The sequence below is a fragment of the Ovis canadensis genome, chromosome X, assembly GCF_042477335.2.
Source record: "Ovis canadensis isolate MfBH-ARS-UI-01 breed Bighorn chromosome X, ARS-UI_OviCan_v2, whole genome shotgun sequence".
NCBI classification, from domain to species: domain Eukaryota; kingdom Metazoa; phylum Chordata; class Mammalia; order Artiodactyla; family Bovidae; genus Ovis; species Ovis canadensis.
Window position 1 is genome coordinate 64,469,462 of NC_091727.1, and position 14,834 is coordinate 64,484,295.

Below are 14,834 nucleotides of genomic sequence, written 5' to 3' on the forward strand. Positions count from 1 at the left end.
CTTCATAATTTCCTGGATGAAGGCCTTTCTCCAAACAAATTCCTTCTCCCAAAACACTCTCGAGAGAAAAGGGCCCCAGCTATTTGATAAAGCCTCATCCTTTCTGGAGAACAAACAGTATGATTAGTCAATAATTTGTAAAAACTAGGGGAGTTTTTTTCCTGTGTTCTGGATGGGTGAGAGTATGCCTGAATAAGTAACCCTGGTAGGAGGAAGAATAGGAAGCATGGATGGTGGTGAGGTGTCTGTCTAAGAAGAAAAGGTTATGTCACACCAGGTGTGTCCAGATGGTATATCAAAGCCAGGTAAGGAGAATGGGACCAAATGATTGAGCCTCCCTCCTTCCCCTCTTGCCAGAAAAGGCTCAACATCCACACCATGGCCAACATGTCTAGGTAAGTAAGAACTCCTAATTCTCTGCTTCTGTGACTTGTGGCTTACCCAAACCCAACGACTTGCCTTTGGGGTGGGGGGGGGGGGGTTTGCAACCTCTCTTTTACTTGTGTTGCCTCCACCTGGGTGTCACTTCATTCTCCTTGGGCCTCTTCCTCTAATCCTAGAAATATTTCCTTTTCTCCCCAATTCCCTTTCTTTCCTTTCCCTTCTTCTCCCCCTCCCTTATCTTCCAATCCCCTTCCATATCCTCTGATTTTCTCCTCATAGGGTGTTTAAGAAGACCTGCTCCAATGGCAAGGTGAGAGAACCTGACCCAGATGGGCAAATGAAAGGGGAAAAGGGATAGATGTGTACGTCCTTCAAGGTCTCAGGGGTTTGGGTTGGGGCCTTCAGGGGAATCCATTAAAAGAAGATTATGAGAGTAACATGGGAGGTTGTTCCACAACAGCTATCCATCTACCTGGGGAAACGGGACTTCGTGGACCATGTGGACATGGTGGAACCCATTGGTCAGTGAGTCCGAAAAGGGAAAGAGCCTGGGGAGGAGGGGAGTGGGAGCAAGGGAGTGAAAGAAAGCCAAGAAAGGACCATGCAGAAGAGGAACTTCTGTTTCATAGTCTGAGGACTTTTCCTGACCAGGGTGCCGTTTCTCCCCCTCTCCATAGATGGTGTAGTCCTGGTTGACCCTGATTACTTAAAAGGCCGAAAGAGTAAGTAAAAATCCTTGTTGGTCTGTGTATATGCCAGTGACCCCAACCTAAAATGTCACACACACCAGACAAGTAATCTGAATGAGTGGACTGGACGAGTGGACCAGAGGGTTATAAGAAAATTAAAAAGTGGTGGGAATTGTGAATGTCTTATCTGATAGAAGCTAACAACTGGGAATTTCAGCCCAGTGTAGCCAAATTTTCTGATTGTTAAAGAGGAACTGGAAATAAAGACTTTGAGAGGCTCAAAGTCTGAAAAGATTCTAGTGCCTCTTCCCAAATAATATTTAAAATAGATATATTTCTAAAGCATTAATTATATTTTCTTTTCCAAGATCACACAAAATTTACATGTGTGCTGAAATTAAATGCTTTTTTCTAAAATCTCTGATTTTCTCCCTTATTGTCGGTAGGGCCTTTGCTTCACTGCTAACCTGAACACACACTTAGACTGCCTACTGAAAGATCCAGTACACCAGAAATCCATATTATTAAAATATGGATTAAATTGATATGGATTAAATTATTAAAATTTGCATTAAGCAAATGTCCTGATTTTCAAATGTTGGCAGCTAATTAAGAGATTTTTTTAAAGCCCTGGATAAATCAAAATACTATTTTTCCAAGGGCTGGACCTGCAGGCTGCCACTTTGCATTTCTTTTTCCCTTTATTTGCATATGTCTTTCCGTATCTCTCTTGTGTAGGGAAACCCATTTTTTCCATTAAAAAAAAGTCCCAAACAAAGAAATAAACAAAACAACAACTACAGCAAGTAATAGCAAAACACATTACTCTGCTTACAGTATTATAGTTCCAGATTACACTGAAATAATTGCTTTGCCATTTTTTTCTTTAATTCTTGCTCTGTGATCCAACAGATTGAAAATTGTGTTCGATTTGAAAAAGTTCAGAACAAACTAATGAATACTAGTTCAAATGTAACCTTTAGGTATTATGGAATAAACCAAACTTAATTGCTCAGATTAAACAGTTCGGATAAGCAATTCATCCACTTTTAAATATCAGAGGAATTTTGGGGTATAGCCAGTAAATTAATCAACTTATTTAAGACTCTCAATTACTCTGTAGTTCTAAACCCTAAATCATTTTTTCACAGCCCTACAAAATTTTCAGAATAACCTACAGAAAAAAATCTTTAGTTTTAAAAATGTATGTTGACCCAGGAAATAAAATGTGTTTATTCCTTTAATTTTCATCTTCATGTCCCTTAGTAGTTTTATATTATTATTCATTTAAGCTGTATGTATTTAAGTTTATTCCTTAGCTTTTTTTATATGCTTTGTTACTTTTATCAAGATAATCTTACTTGCATAACATTTCCAAATATGTATTTTTTCTTTTGAGGTGCACTTGTTGATGTAAAATATACTAATACTACGCCACTGAATGAAAAAGGCCAGTTGTAGGGCCATATATGTGGTAGTGTGAATGAAGTGTGGTTTAACAAAAATTGATGTGGGATCTTTCTGTATTATTTCTTACAACTGCATGTAAATCTACAATGATCTCAAAATAAAATGTTTCATTTCAAAAAGGCAATGAAAGATAAGTCATAAATATCTAATGTGGCCTTATATTTAATTACAGAAACAAAGTTGGGAAGCAAATGAAACAAATTAAGAGCAGTTATCTCTGAAATATGTATGATGGCAGAACTTTGATTTCTCTTTTTGTTTGTGTTTTCTATTTGTCACACAACTAATATGTATTATTTATGTAATAAACACAATTATAAATAACTTTAGAATAGATGTTGAATTAAAAAAACTAAAACAAGCTATTTCTTAACACAAAAAAAGGATGATTGTAAACTGTCAGAGAATCAATAAGATCTTGGGGGTGGGGTGATGCCCTTCCCACCACATACACAGTGGGATGTGACAAGAACAATTCATCTGATTAACACACCCTGAGCTCAGGGGCTATTAGATACCCTTTTGCCTGGCCCCTCCTCTTTTTCTGATTTCTCTTCTCTTTGACTTCATCCCTTCCCTTGCTTCCTTCCAGCCACCTCTTTTCCTCATCTTCTCTCTTTTTTTCTTTCCTTTGCTCCCTCTTTCCTTTTCCTATTCTTGCTCTCCCTTTTCCCACTTTTTTTGGCATAACTGGGAAACCAAGATGAATTTAATTTATTGTATCTTTTGAAAATTGTTAAGTTTGTCTTCATGTAGAAACATTAGAAAAGTACAGATGAAGGAGAAAGACTGTAATCCTCTCACCCAGAGATAATCACAAATATTTCAGTTCACATTTATTCATATTTTCTGTGTAAAAATATCTATATTTTTATTTTAAATGCTATATTATACATAATACTTTCTAATCTTCTTTTTTGGCTATGCAATATGTAAAAATCTATAAAATTTTTAGTTGCCTAGTACTATATTGTATGAGTGCACCATAATATATTTTCACCAACTTTAACCACTGGACATTTTTTGCTATGACAACCTCATAAAGTACATGCTTGTATGTATTTTTTTTCATACTTGTCTAATTATTTCTTTAGACTAAATGCCTGGAAAAGGAATGAATGGCCAAAGGGTAGTCACACATTTTTAAAGCTTTCTATCGCCAAATTGCCCTTCAAAATGGCTGTACCAATTAACTCTCCCTCGTGCAGGGTATCCTGGAGAAGGAAATGGCAACCCACTCCAGTATTCTTGCTTCGAAAATCCCATGGACGGAGGAGCCTGGTGGGTCACATGGGGCCGCAAAGAGTCGGACGCGACTGAGCGACTTCACTTTCGTGCAGGGCATGAGGCTGCCCATTGTCCCAGTCATTATAAGCACTACCATTACCGCTACTTTCAGTCTTTGTTGTATCTTTTGAAAATAGATTCATTTGCTTTGCTTGTTTGTAATTTTAAAAGCAGATAATCTGGCTGTTGTATATTTTGATTTCTTAAAAATACAAAAATAGGTTGGTTTCTACTAGTGTGTGGCTCTTGGTAGTTTTCTTTTCTTTGGGTCAGGGCTCCTGATAAGATTCTTGACCCCTATTCCATTTTTTCCCCAACCCCTGTTGTAAATCTTTCCTTCCCTCAGTCTCCGTCACTATCCTTGGAAAGATATCTTTCTATACCCTATCCCACACTCCACTAGTGCACGAAGTAGCTTTCTATTTGTCCCAATAATCTTAGGTACTAGCTGTAATGCATAAGTTCAATTATTATTGTTCCATTTCTCTAACATTCCCATGATGATCATCATCATCCACATCTATAATTTAAATTTCCACAGGGATTTCTCATACATCACCTCCTTACAACCATCCTGTGAGTTAAGTTGGGCATGTGAGTCTAGGCTTTAGAGTCATGTCTGAGTTAAAATCCTGGGCTGTCATTTAGCTACTCTGAGCTCATTTTCTCTACCTATAAAACAGAGATAATAACTGTAGAGCTCTTCTGCAGTCCTATTATTGACAGGTGAAATAACTGAGGCTCAGACAACACAAGGGATTTCTACAAGTCGTATGCAAACCTAGGTTCTGACCCTAGAATTACACAATGAATATCCTGTGCCCATCACCTAGTTTTTTTTTTTTTTTCATCACCTAGTTTTAAAAAGAATTACAGAAACCAACTGAAGTCTCCTGTGTATCCTTCCCTAATCCCATACTCCTTCCTCCCTCCCTCCTTTCCTTCCTGCCTCTACCTCGGGTAATAACTATTCTAAATTTGATATTTATTGTTCCATGATGTTTCTATACTTCTAACTTTATATATCAATGAGCAAATTTGGTATTGTTCTACATGCTTTTCAACTTTATATACATGGTATGATTGTGCATATCATCCTTCCTTTACTCAACATCTGAGACTCAACCATGCTAATACATGGAGTTCATTATTTTAATCTCAGTTTAATATTCCATGATATGAATATACCATAACTGTTTACCCACTCTCCCATTGATAGGTATTTAAATCATTTCCAGTTTTATGCTATGACAAACACTGACGCCATGGACATTTTATATGTTTCTCCTTATAGACAAGAGCAAGAGTTCCACTAGATTCTTATTTCATAAGATATGAGCAGATTCCACTTTATTGGACAGTGCCCAACAGTTTTCTAAAGTGGCTGTACAAACATATACTCCCACCACAGTATGTAATCAATTGTTTCACATCTGGAGCATTGTTCAACATTTAGTGCTGTCAGACTTAAAAATGTTTGACAGTCTGAGGAGGCAGAAATGTTATCTCATTGTGGCTTTAATTTGCATTTATCTGATTACTAATAAGACTGGACATGTTTTCATACTTCATTGGCCATTCCATTCCACGCTTCTGTGTAGAGCCTATTCATGCATTTTGCACACTTTTATATTGGAATGTTTGTATTTTTATTACTGATTTGTGGGAGTTTTTTTAGATACTATGAACACTAAACTTTTGTTACAGGTGTTGCAAATATTTCCTCAGGCTTTTGCTTGTTTCATTATTTATAAAGATTCTTAATGTAAAGAAGTTTTAAATTTTACTGTAGTCAAATGTGTTAATCCTTTTCTTTATGGCTATACTGGTTTGATAATGTTACATTGTTTCTCCATGTCTTCCTCTGAGCTTCTTCTGATGCTGTTAAGATCTCCTTTCCCCCTCAGACCTGACAGGTCACTCTCTTGTTCCTTTGCCTGCAGTGTTTGTCATGTTGACCTGTGCCTTTCGCTATGGCCATGATGACTTGGATGTGATTGGTCTGACATTCCGCAAAGATCTGTACGTACAGGTCCAGCAAGTGGTCCCAGCTGAGCCCAGCAGCCCCCGCGGCCCCCTCACAGTCCTGCAGGAGCGACTGCTGCACAAGCTGGGGGACAATGCCTACCCCTTTACCCTGCAGGTACTGACCCCAAGCCCTAGGTAAGGCTTCTAGGGAAGATTAAGAGAGAAAGCTTAACAAAGAGAACAGAGTAAAGGGGTCCCTATTTCTTCTGTTTGCCGACCTCCTTCTGATCCTTTAGATGGTTGTCAACCTGCCCTGTTCGGTGACACTGCAGCCAGGTCCTGATGATACAGGAAAGGTGAGGTCTGGGTTCTCAAAAAGGTGGACAGAGGGATAAATGGACAAGACTGGAGAAAGGGACAGCTAATGGGTGGGATCAGACATTTCCTTATAAACCCATGAGGAAGGGAGTGGGCAGTGTCAGAAATGAGTTCTCTTTGCCTCTGCCCCTTTGCAGGCCTGCGGTGTTGACTTTGAAGTGAGGAGTTTCTGTGCCGAAAACCTGGAGGAGAAAGTCTCCAAGAGGTGTTTCTGTGGTCAACTTCAAAATCCCTGCCTCTAGCCTGCACCAGGAAACAGATCTTGCTCTCAGGACAGAAACGTCCTTACTTCTAACCTGTGTAGCAGCATCACCACCAATTCAGATGCCCATTTCTGATTTCCCTCTAATTTCTGTTCTTTGCTCTAGAGCATGGGTCAGCAAACTCTTCTGTCAAAGGCCAGACAAGAAATAATTAGGCTTTGTGAACAATGTACTTCCTGTTGCACCTACTGAACTGTGCCACTGTAGCATGAAAACAGCCATGGGCAGTACGTAAATGAACAAGCATGGCTGCGTTCCAGTACTTTATGAACATTGAAATTTGAATTTTATATAATTTCCACATGCCATGAAATATTGTTCTTTGATTTTTTTCAACCACTTGAAAATGTAATGACCATTTTTAGCTTGCAGGCCACACAGACACAAGCAGCAGACCAGACTTAGCCAGTGAGCCATAGTTTGCTGACCTATGGTCTAGATACCTACCTTGAGGGTCCAGAGGCATTCTCTGAGGGAAACCTTCTACCACCTCCACCACCCAAGCGAGGACTGGGCTATAGGTTTGGCACAAGAAAGGTCTGTGGGTCCTAAGGAGATGTTCTGGCTGTCCCCTTGGCCTCTACTTAGAGACTCTGTGCGGCTGGTGATTCGGAAAATACAGTTTGCTCCCCTGGAACCAGGCCCTGGCCCCTGGGCCCAGACTGTGCGCCGCTTCCTCCTGTCAGCTCAGCCCCTACAACTCCAGGCCTGGATGGACAAGGAGGTTTGTGACCCCCATTTCTCGCCTCCTAGTGTGCAGCCGCTCTGAAACCCTTTCTTTATTGATCACCTACTTGGGAAGATAGGGGTGGAGGCCAGGTCGGCAAGAGCGCTGAGGAAACAAATTCTAGGTCTTTATCTGAGTGTTCTCCCTCCAACCTTATTACGGCCTCTCCTCCTGCTTTAGGTAAATTATCATGGCAAACCCATCTCTGTCAATGTTTCCATCAACAACTCTACCAACAAGGTCATCAAAAAAATCAAGATTTCAGGTCAGCTTCTTTTCCTGTCTCCCTGCCCCTGGTCCCAAATCCAGAACTCTGCCCCCACTTACCCAGTCTGCATTCATCTAGGCTTTCCCTCCATTGCAGGCTTATCAAAACATACATCTCTGTTCACCATATATGCACATCTTAGTATATCATATGAAGTGTGCCCGTGTACAAGGGCAGTGAGTTGGGGTCTTGAGGATGACTAACGATAGTCATGTGCTTTTCCTGGCTCTGCAGTTGACCAGATCACAGACGTCGTCCTGTATTCACTAGACAAGTACACCAACACTGTCTTCGTTCAGGAGTTCACGTGAGCTGGCGCCAGGGCTGGGGTCAGAGAGCTGAGGGATAGGGTGGTGGAAAGAGGGTCAGGGACTGGAGGCAGACGAGAGGATTGGGGAAAGAAGGAAGTGGGGAAGAGGCCAGGACTGAGGAAGGTCAAGGTGAGGGCTGACGTGGAAAAAGGGAGGGATTCTGAAGAGAGCTAGAGGGAGGATACCCACAAGAGGATCATCAAATTCTGAGAGGGGGCATAAGACGATTTCCCACCAGAGTGAATCGTTTCCACTCTCCACAGTCAGACATGTCAGTTCTCTTGGATATTCCAGTAGGTTCATGGAATTGTGCAAAATACTCTTGGGAATGAGAATCACTTAGTTGGCAAGCCTAGCTTAAGTTCTTCTCTTCTTTTCCTTTCAAAGGGAGACTATAGCTGCTAACTCCACCTTCTCTAAGAGCTTTGCAGTAACCCCGCTCTTGGCAGACAACTGCCAGAAACAGGGCCTGGCACTGGATGGCAAACTCAAGCAGGGTGACACCAATCTGGCCTCCAGCACAATGTAAGCTCACATGTAACTCCCAGCCTTCATTTTCTAACCCCTCAACCCATTCTGTGTGCTATATATACAGTTCTGAGGTTTCACCTTCAATGAAGCCTACCTGTTTCAAAAAAAATTTTAAACATTCAGAGACACCTCTAGGCAAGAGGGCCAACAGTAAGCTAAATAATACCCATGGGGCCAATGACAGGCTTAGGTCATAGGCAACAAGAAAGGAAAAAGTGGATAGGAAAAATTCCTTATGTTGTATAATATTTTACAACTCAGAAAGGTCTTATGTATGGTACTGTTATCCTCATAAGAATCCCATTAATTAGGCTGAATATGTGTTCTTATTCTATTTCTGAGGCTCAGAGAGACGAAGGAACTTGTCCAAGCTTGCACAGTGGCAGAGGTGGAAAAGATGCTATCACATGTCATATGGCTCTAACACTGTGATCTCTGTAGCAGCTAATCTCTAGTGGAGATAGAAGTTCAGTGGAAGACAGATGAGAAATGGAGAGAAAAGAGGACAAAAACGAATATGATAGGAACTGATAGAATTATATCATCATTTATTTGGTCCTACGCCTAACACTTGGAGGCCCTAGTGTAAGATGTGTCTCCTACCAAAAACCATCTGCCACCATCTGACAAGCATTCATTCCCACTGCCTTTCTCTGTGCTTTATCAATCATGTAGCAATACATTGTTATTGCTTGAAAGAGACTGAGAAATCATCCCAATAGCATTACTTTGCAGATAGAGGATCAGCATCCCAGCGCAATGAAAAATCTTGGAAAATCTCCAAGATCATATGGCTTTCTGTATTTTCCTTTCCTTAAAATTAATTAATTAATTTGGCTGAACTGGGTCTTTGTTGCTGTGTGTGGGCTTTCTGTAGTGGAGGTGAGCAGGGGCTACACTTCATTGTGGTGGCATCTCTTGTTTGCAGAGCATGGGCTCTAGTATGGGCTTCAGTGGTTGTGGCACAAGGGCTTAGTTGCCCTGCAGCATGTGGAGTCTTCCTAGACCAGGGACCGAACCTGCGTCCCCTGCATTGGCAGGCAGATTCTTATCCACTGTACCACCAGGGAACTCCTGTGCCTTATTTTTCAATCAGTCGGTTTTCACTGAATGCTTGTCACATAGTCATTCCTATGCTAAGCAATGTGGGAGGGTATGAAGAAGTTGAAGATAGTCTCTGCCTTCAGTTTATGGCTGAAATGGGGAACAAAGAGGAATGCAACCCAGCAATCCCACTGCTGGGCCTACACACTGAGGAAACCAGAATTGAAAGAGACATGTGTACCCCAATGTTCATCACAGCACTGTTTATAATAGCCAGGACATGGAAGCAAACCTAGATGTCCATCAGCAGACGAATGGATAAGAAAGCTGTGGTACATATACACAATGGAGTATTACTCAGCCATTAAAAAGAATACATTTGAATCAGTTCTAATGAGGTGGATGAAACTGGAGCCTATTATACAGAGTGACGTAAGCCAGAAAGGAAAACACCAATACAGTATACTAATGCATATATATGGAATTTAGAAAGATGGTAATAATAACCCTGTATACGAGACAGCAAGAGAGACACAGATGTATAGAACAGTCTTTTGGACTCTGTGGGAGAGGGCGAGGGCAGGATGATCTGGGAGAATGGCATTGAAACATGTATATTATCATATGTGAAACGAATTGCCAGTCCAGGTTCGATGCATGATACAGGGTGCTCGGGGCTGGTGCACTGGGGTGACCCAGAGGGATGGTATGGGGAGGGAGGTGGGAGGGGAGTTCAGGATGGGGAACACATGTACACCCATGGCAGATTCATGTTGATGTATGGCAAAACCAATACAATATTGTAATTAGCCTCCAATTAAAATATTTATATTTAAAAAATTGAAAAAAGAGGAATGTGAATGCCATCTATCAGTTAAATGTTAGTATGTGTAGTTCAGATTATAAATCCAATAGGAGTTCAAAGAAGCCAGCATAGCTGGAGGAGACAGAAGGAGCTAGATCTTGAAGAATGTGTTGGATTTGGATAGCAATAGAGGAAGTAAAGAGAGTTCCAGGTTGGGAATACAGCCTGGGGAAACATTAGACGGTAAGAATCTGCACGACTTGTTCTGAGCAAGGAGAGAGGATGGGTCTGGTTAGGTCGTATCCCAGGTGTTAGGGAGTTAGGGCAGGAAGGTTAGAGAGGCTGCTGCTGCTGCTAAGTCACTTTAGTTGTGTCCGACTCTGTGTGACCCCATAGATGGCAGCCCACCAGGCTCCTCCATCCATGGGATTTTCCAGGCAAGAGTACTGGAGTGGGTTGCCATTGCCTTCTCCGGTTAGAGACGCTAGTTGGGGCCAAATTGTTAAGGGTTGTGAAAGTCAAGCAGTGTACTAATTATATTCAGAGAGGTAGCCTCTTGAGCAGAGGGTGACATGGTAAAACTGGATTTGAGGAACAGAAATGCAATCCCAGTGAGTAGATCAGAGCCTGGGAGACCTGTCAGATGACAAAAGATGCACAGGAAGGGACTGGGGGACTGAATGAGTTAGCTCCCTCGCAGCCATTTCCCCTCAAACACACAATGATGACTACTACCACCTCCCAGTCTTCGACCAGGAGTGGACAAGGAGCTGCTGGGGATCTTGGTGTCCTACAAAGTCAGAGTCAACCTGATGGTGTCCTGTGGAGGGTGAGTGAGAATGCAGGGTCTGTCTGGGCAGGGGCTGGGGAGCCACTTTTGTCTTCTTCCCAGTTGGACTGACCCATTCAACCCACCCCTTCTCTGGACCTGTTTCCCAAACCTGTGAGCTCCACGAGCAGGCTACCTTCCCTTCCAGAAACCGATTCTGTGGTTGAGTTGGCCTTACAATCCCTAACTCCCCTGTCAAATTAGGTTGCTACTTTCCATTTCCAGCTGCTAATTTTAGGGTGTCATTCTACCCTCAGCATCCTAGGCGACCTGACAGCCAGGTAAGAGACTGTCGGGTGGGGGGAACCAGGGCAAGAAAGGGAGGATGCAATCAGATCAAGAGTGATGAGGGAGAATCTAAGGGCACACTAGGACCAAAAAACAGGGAGAGGTTCAGGGAGTAGCGTTGGAGGGAGATCTGTAACCCAATCTTGGGATCCTTGCAGTGATGTTGGTGTGGAGCTCCCCCTGATTCTGATGCATCCAAAGCCGTCAAATGGTGAGTGACCAGGTGGGACTCACAGGAACAGTGGTCCCGAGGGCTGGGGACCAAGCAATTCTGATCTCATGAATCTAGGAGTGGCAGTTTGAGTAGAGATTCTATAGCAATAGGTAGGTTGGGTGAATAGGTTTTCAGGGCAATTGTGTGTATGCGTGTGTACACACATGCATATGTGTGTGTATTGTGTATGTATGAGAGGGAGACGGGTCAAAAAGAGAGAAAGAGTAACAAGACATTTCTTCAGGGAACTTATCAGCTTTAATCCATATTTCCTTCCCTCTCTATGCTCACTACAGAGGCTGCTAGGTAAGAAAATGTGAGGCCTGGAAACCTCGCCTCCCCCCCCTTTCCCCACTGCCACTCTCTGTTTTATGACAGTGGAAATGTTAAAAAGCTTCCCTGGAGTGTTGTTTTCAATAGGTGTGCAGTGGAAACATATGGTTTAACTTCGTGTCGTAGTTTAGTACAGTGCTTTTCATAAGCCCCCCTTTCCCTTTTTGCATCCCCCACCCTCCACCTCCTGCTTTTCTCCCAGTCGTCGTCCTTCACCCTCATCCCTTCCAGTCTTTTCTTTTTTCCCTGCCTCCTAGCCCTTATTTCTCATTTTTCATTTTTCCATGCCTTCTCTCCTTCCTACCCCCAATTCTTATTTCCCCTCTGAGGGGGGAACTTTTGTGTTTGGAGATTGGGGAAGGAATGAAGGAAACAAGCCCAGTGTGGTCCATGTCGGGGGGGGGGTCAGCTGAGAGGGGGTGAGGGTCTGAGCTGAGTGGCAAGGAAGGGGTCACTTCTCTGGGGTCAGGAAATGGGAGTGGATGATGCTCAGAGTTATTCCTAACCCTCTGTTCCCTTCTGCTGCTTCTGCAAGCTCTGAGGACATAGTCATCGAGGAGTTTGCCCAGCAGGAGCCCAGTGGAGAGGAGAGCCAGGAGGCTTTGGCAGCTGAGGGGAATGAGGACAGCTGAGTGCCTGGCTCCAGCACCTACTTGTGGGAGCCCCCTGCAACACTCAATAAATCAGCTTGTCCAGATGTGCCTTCTGATCTCTTTGGTACTTCCTCCTCTTGGAGGAGGATAATGGAACTATCTAGAATGAACCAACTCCCCACCCCAAGCCTCCTACCCCCACTCCACACTAGTGATTAGATTTCCTGCAGCATGTTCTTTTCCTCCAAATGACCCCTGACTTCCCTCTGGCAAGGCCACCTACCCTCTGTGAGTGCTTCAGCTTTCCTGGCCATCCCTGCCCTCATCCCACCCCCAACTACCCCACTCCCAGGATCACACACGGCCCAGCTGCCCCACCTCAGGGCTGTGGGCAGGGCCTGAGAGGGCATGGCCCCAAGCCCAGGCCTCAAGGTGACGTTGATGGTTGGATGGAGTGCCATGTGACCCCAGGCAGCAAGTGCCACCCACCTGCCAAGCACAAAGCGTATCACAAGGCCCACCACTGAGGCTTCAGCCTGGGATCCACCACACCCAGGCGCCAGTCTCTGTGCAAATCCAAGCCCTGCAATCCTTGGCTGGCAGAGTGGTGGGGGCCTAGGTTGGGCTTTGGGGATAGGAAGATGTGATGGTATGGAATGGAGTAGCGGGCTCTCAAGGGAATCAATATCCTTTTCACCCAGGGTGTCACTTGGCCTACTTATCCTCACCCACTTTATGTACAACAGCTTGGAACCCAGCGCCTGCTGGGTGAGTCCAGTACAAGGCATCACACAGTACGTTTTTGCCCCCGCCAACTTACCTGGGGATTCTTTTCCTCAAAGTTATCTATTGTAAGCATTGAAAAGTTGAACCAGGACACTTTTCAAGGGCCATTCTCTACTTCCCTGGTGGCTCAGACGGTAAAGCGTCTGCCTACAATGTGGGAGACCAGGGTTCAATCCCTGGGTCAGGAAGATCTCCTGGAGAAGGAAATGGCAATCCACTCCAGTATTCTTGCTTGGAAAATCCCATGGATGGAGGAGCCTGGTAGGCTACAGTCCATGGGGTCGCAAAGAGTCAGACACGACTGAGCGACTTCACTCACTCACTCACTCACTCACTCACTCAACTTCTGGGCCTAAGACTGCCTGGTACTGGGGGTAGAGGAGGGGTACAGAGTAAGTATCTGTCCCTCCTTTGCAGGCAACCTTTGGCATTGACTTCCTGTCTAAGATCATGTCCTTGGAGGACCGAATAGTGAGTGTTCACTCCCACGTCACTAACCCAGTACCTCAACCACTTAGGCCTATTCATCACAGTAGGGTAGCACCCACTGTGCTGTGCTTACTGTACTGTAAGCCCACATTACCTGTGGATAAAGGAGAACTAAAAAGTGAAACCTCTACAAGAATAACTAAATAAATAAGACAAAAAAGTGAAACCTCCCCAAATCACCAAACCCTGTGCTGTTTATTATTCTGTCTCTTCTCATCTAATCTCTACCTGTACGTAACAAAAGTACAAGTAGTCTCTAATCCTTAAATCTGTTGCTCTGTAGGGTCTTCCTTCATGAAAATAGTCTACTGAGATAGAACCTCTCTTAGGATGGTAGGCACTTACTTGGTTTGTGGCCATAGCTGCTACTTTTCAGGAACCCAATTTCCTTGACTCTTTTGATTTTCCCTTCATTAAATTCTAGCCTTTAGAAAGCTAGTTAGCTGCAGTTATGAAACACAGCTGGCTAGAAGCACTTTTGCAGCCTAATTTCTAGCAACATTCATGATTCAATTATTGCTGTGGTTGTCTTCAACATCACAAGTGGGTGTTATGCCACATTTTACCTGAAAAGGGGATTGTAGGAAGCAATAGAGAGGTTGGTAAAACTAGCAGAGAGGATAAAAAAAATACAAGCATGAGTGCATAAGGAAAAAAAAAGACTAGCAGAGAGAAAGACAGGTACATTATTCTCTTTGAATCTCAACTAAATGTTTCAACTCTCTGCAACACATTATCCTGTAGACATCAATTTTTTCGAGGAAACAGATAAGTGGGTAGAAGATGTATGGGCAGAGAGAGGTAATTATATCATCATTACAACTGCTTCTGGCATATCTAGCTCAGTCCCAGTGGGGAGCATCTCAGTCCAGTTCAGTTCAGTCGCTCAGTCGTGTCCGACTCTTTGCAACCCCATGGGACTGCAGTGCGTCAGGCTTCCCGGTCCATCACCAGCTCGCAGAGCTTGCTCAAAATCATGTCCATTGAGTCAGTGATGCCATCCAACCATCTCATCCTGTGTCAACCCCTTCTCCTGCCTTCAATCTTTCCCAGCATCAAGCTCTTTTCCAATGAGTCAGTTCTTTACATCAGGTGGCCAAAGTATTGGCGTTTCAGCTTCAGCATCAGTCCTATTTCCTTTAGGATTGCCTGGTTGGATCTCCTTGCAGTCCAAGGG

The 14,834-nt window shown here is 43.4% G+C and overlaps 1 protein-coding gene across 1 annotated transcript; it reads left to right on the top strand.

Annotated features, from left to right (window-relative positions):
• Positions 1–378: 378 nt before the first annotated feature.
• Positions 379–12,421, top strand: ARR3 (arrestin 3). The gene is made up of 16 exons (XM_070290301.1): positions 379–395; positions 664–694; positions 845–905; positions 1,062–1,106; positions 5,774–5,973; positions 6,095–6,154; positions 6,314–6,381; positions 7,028–7,163; positions 7,347–7,431; positions 7,669–7,741; positions 8,133–8,270; positions 10,871–10,954; positions 11,212–11,235; positions 11,401–11,453; positions 11,753–11,762; positions 12,325–12,421. The coding sequence occupies exons 1-16, from the start codon at positions 379–381 to the stop codon at positions 12,419–12,421; spliced, it is 1,182 nt and encodes a 393-aa protein (XP_070146402.1).
• The last annotated feature ends 2,413 nt before the right edge of the window (positions 12,422–14,834 follow it).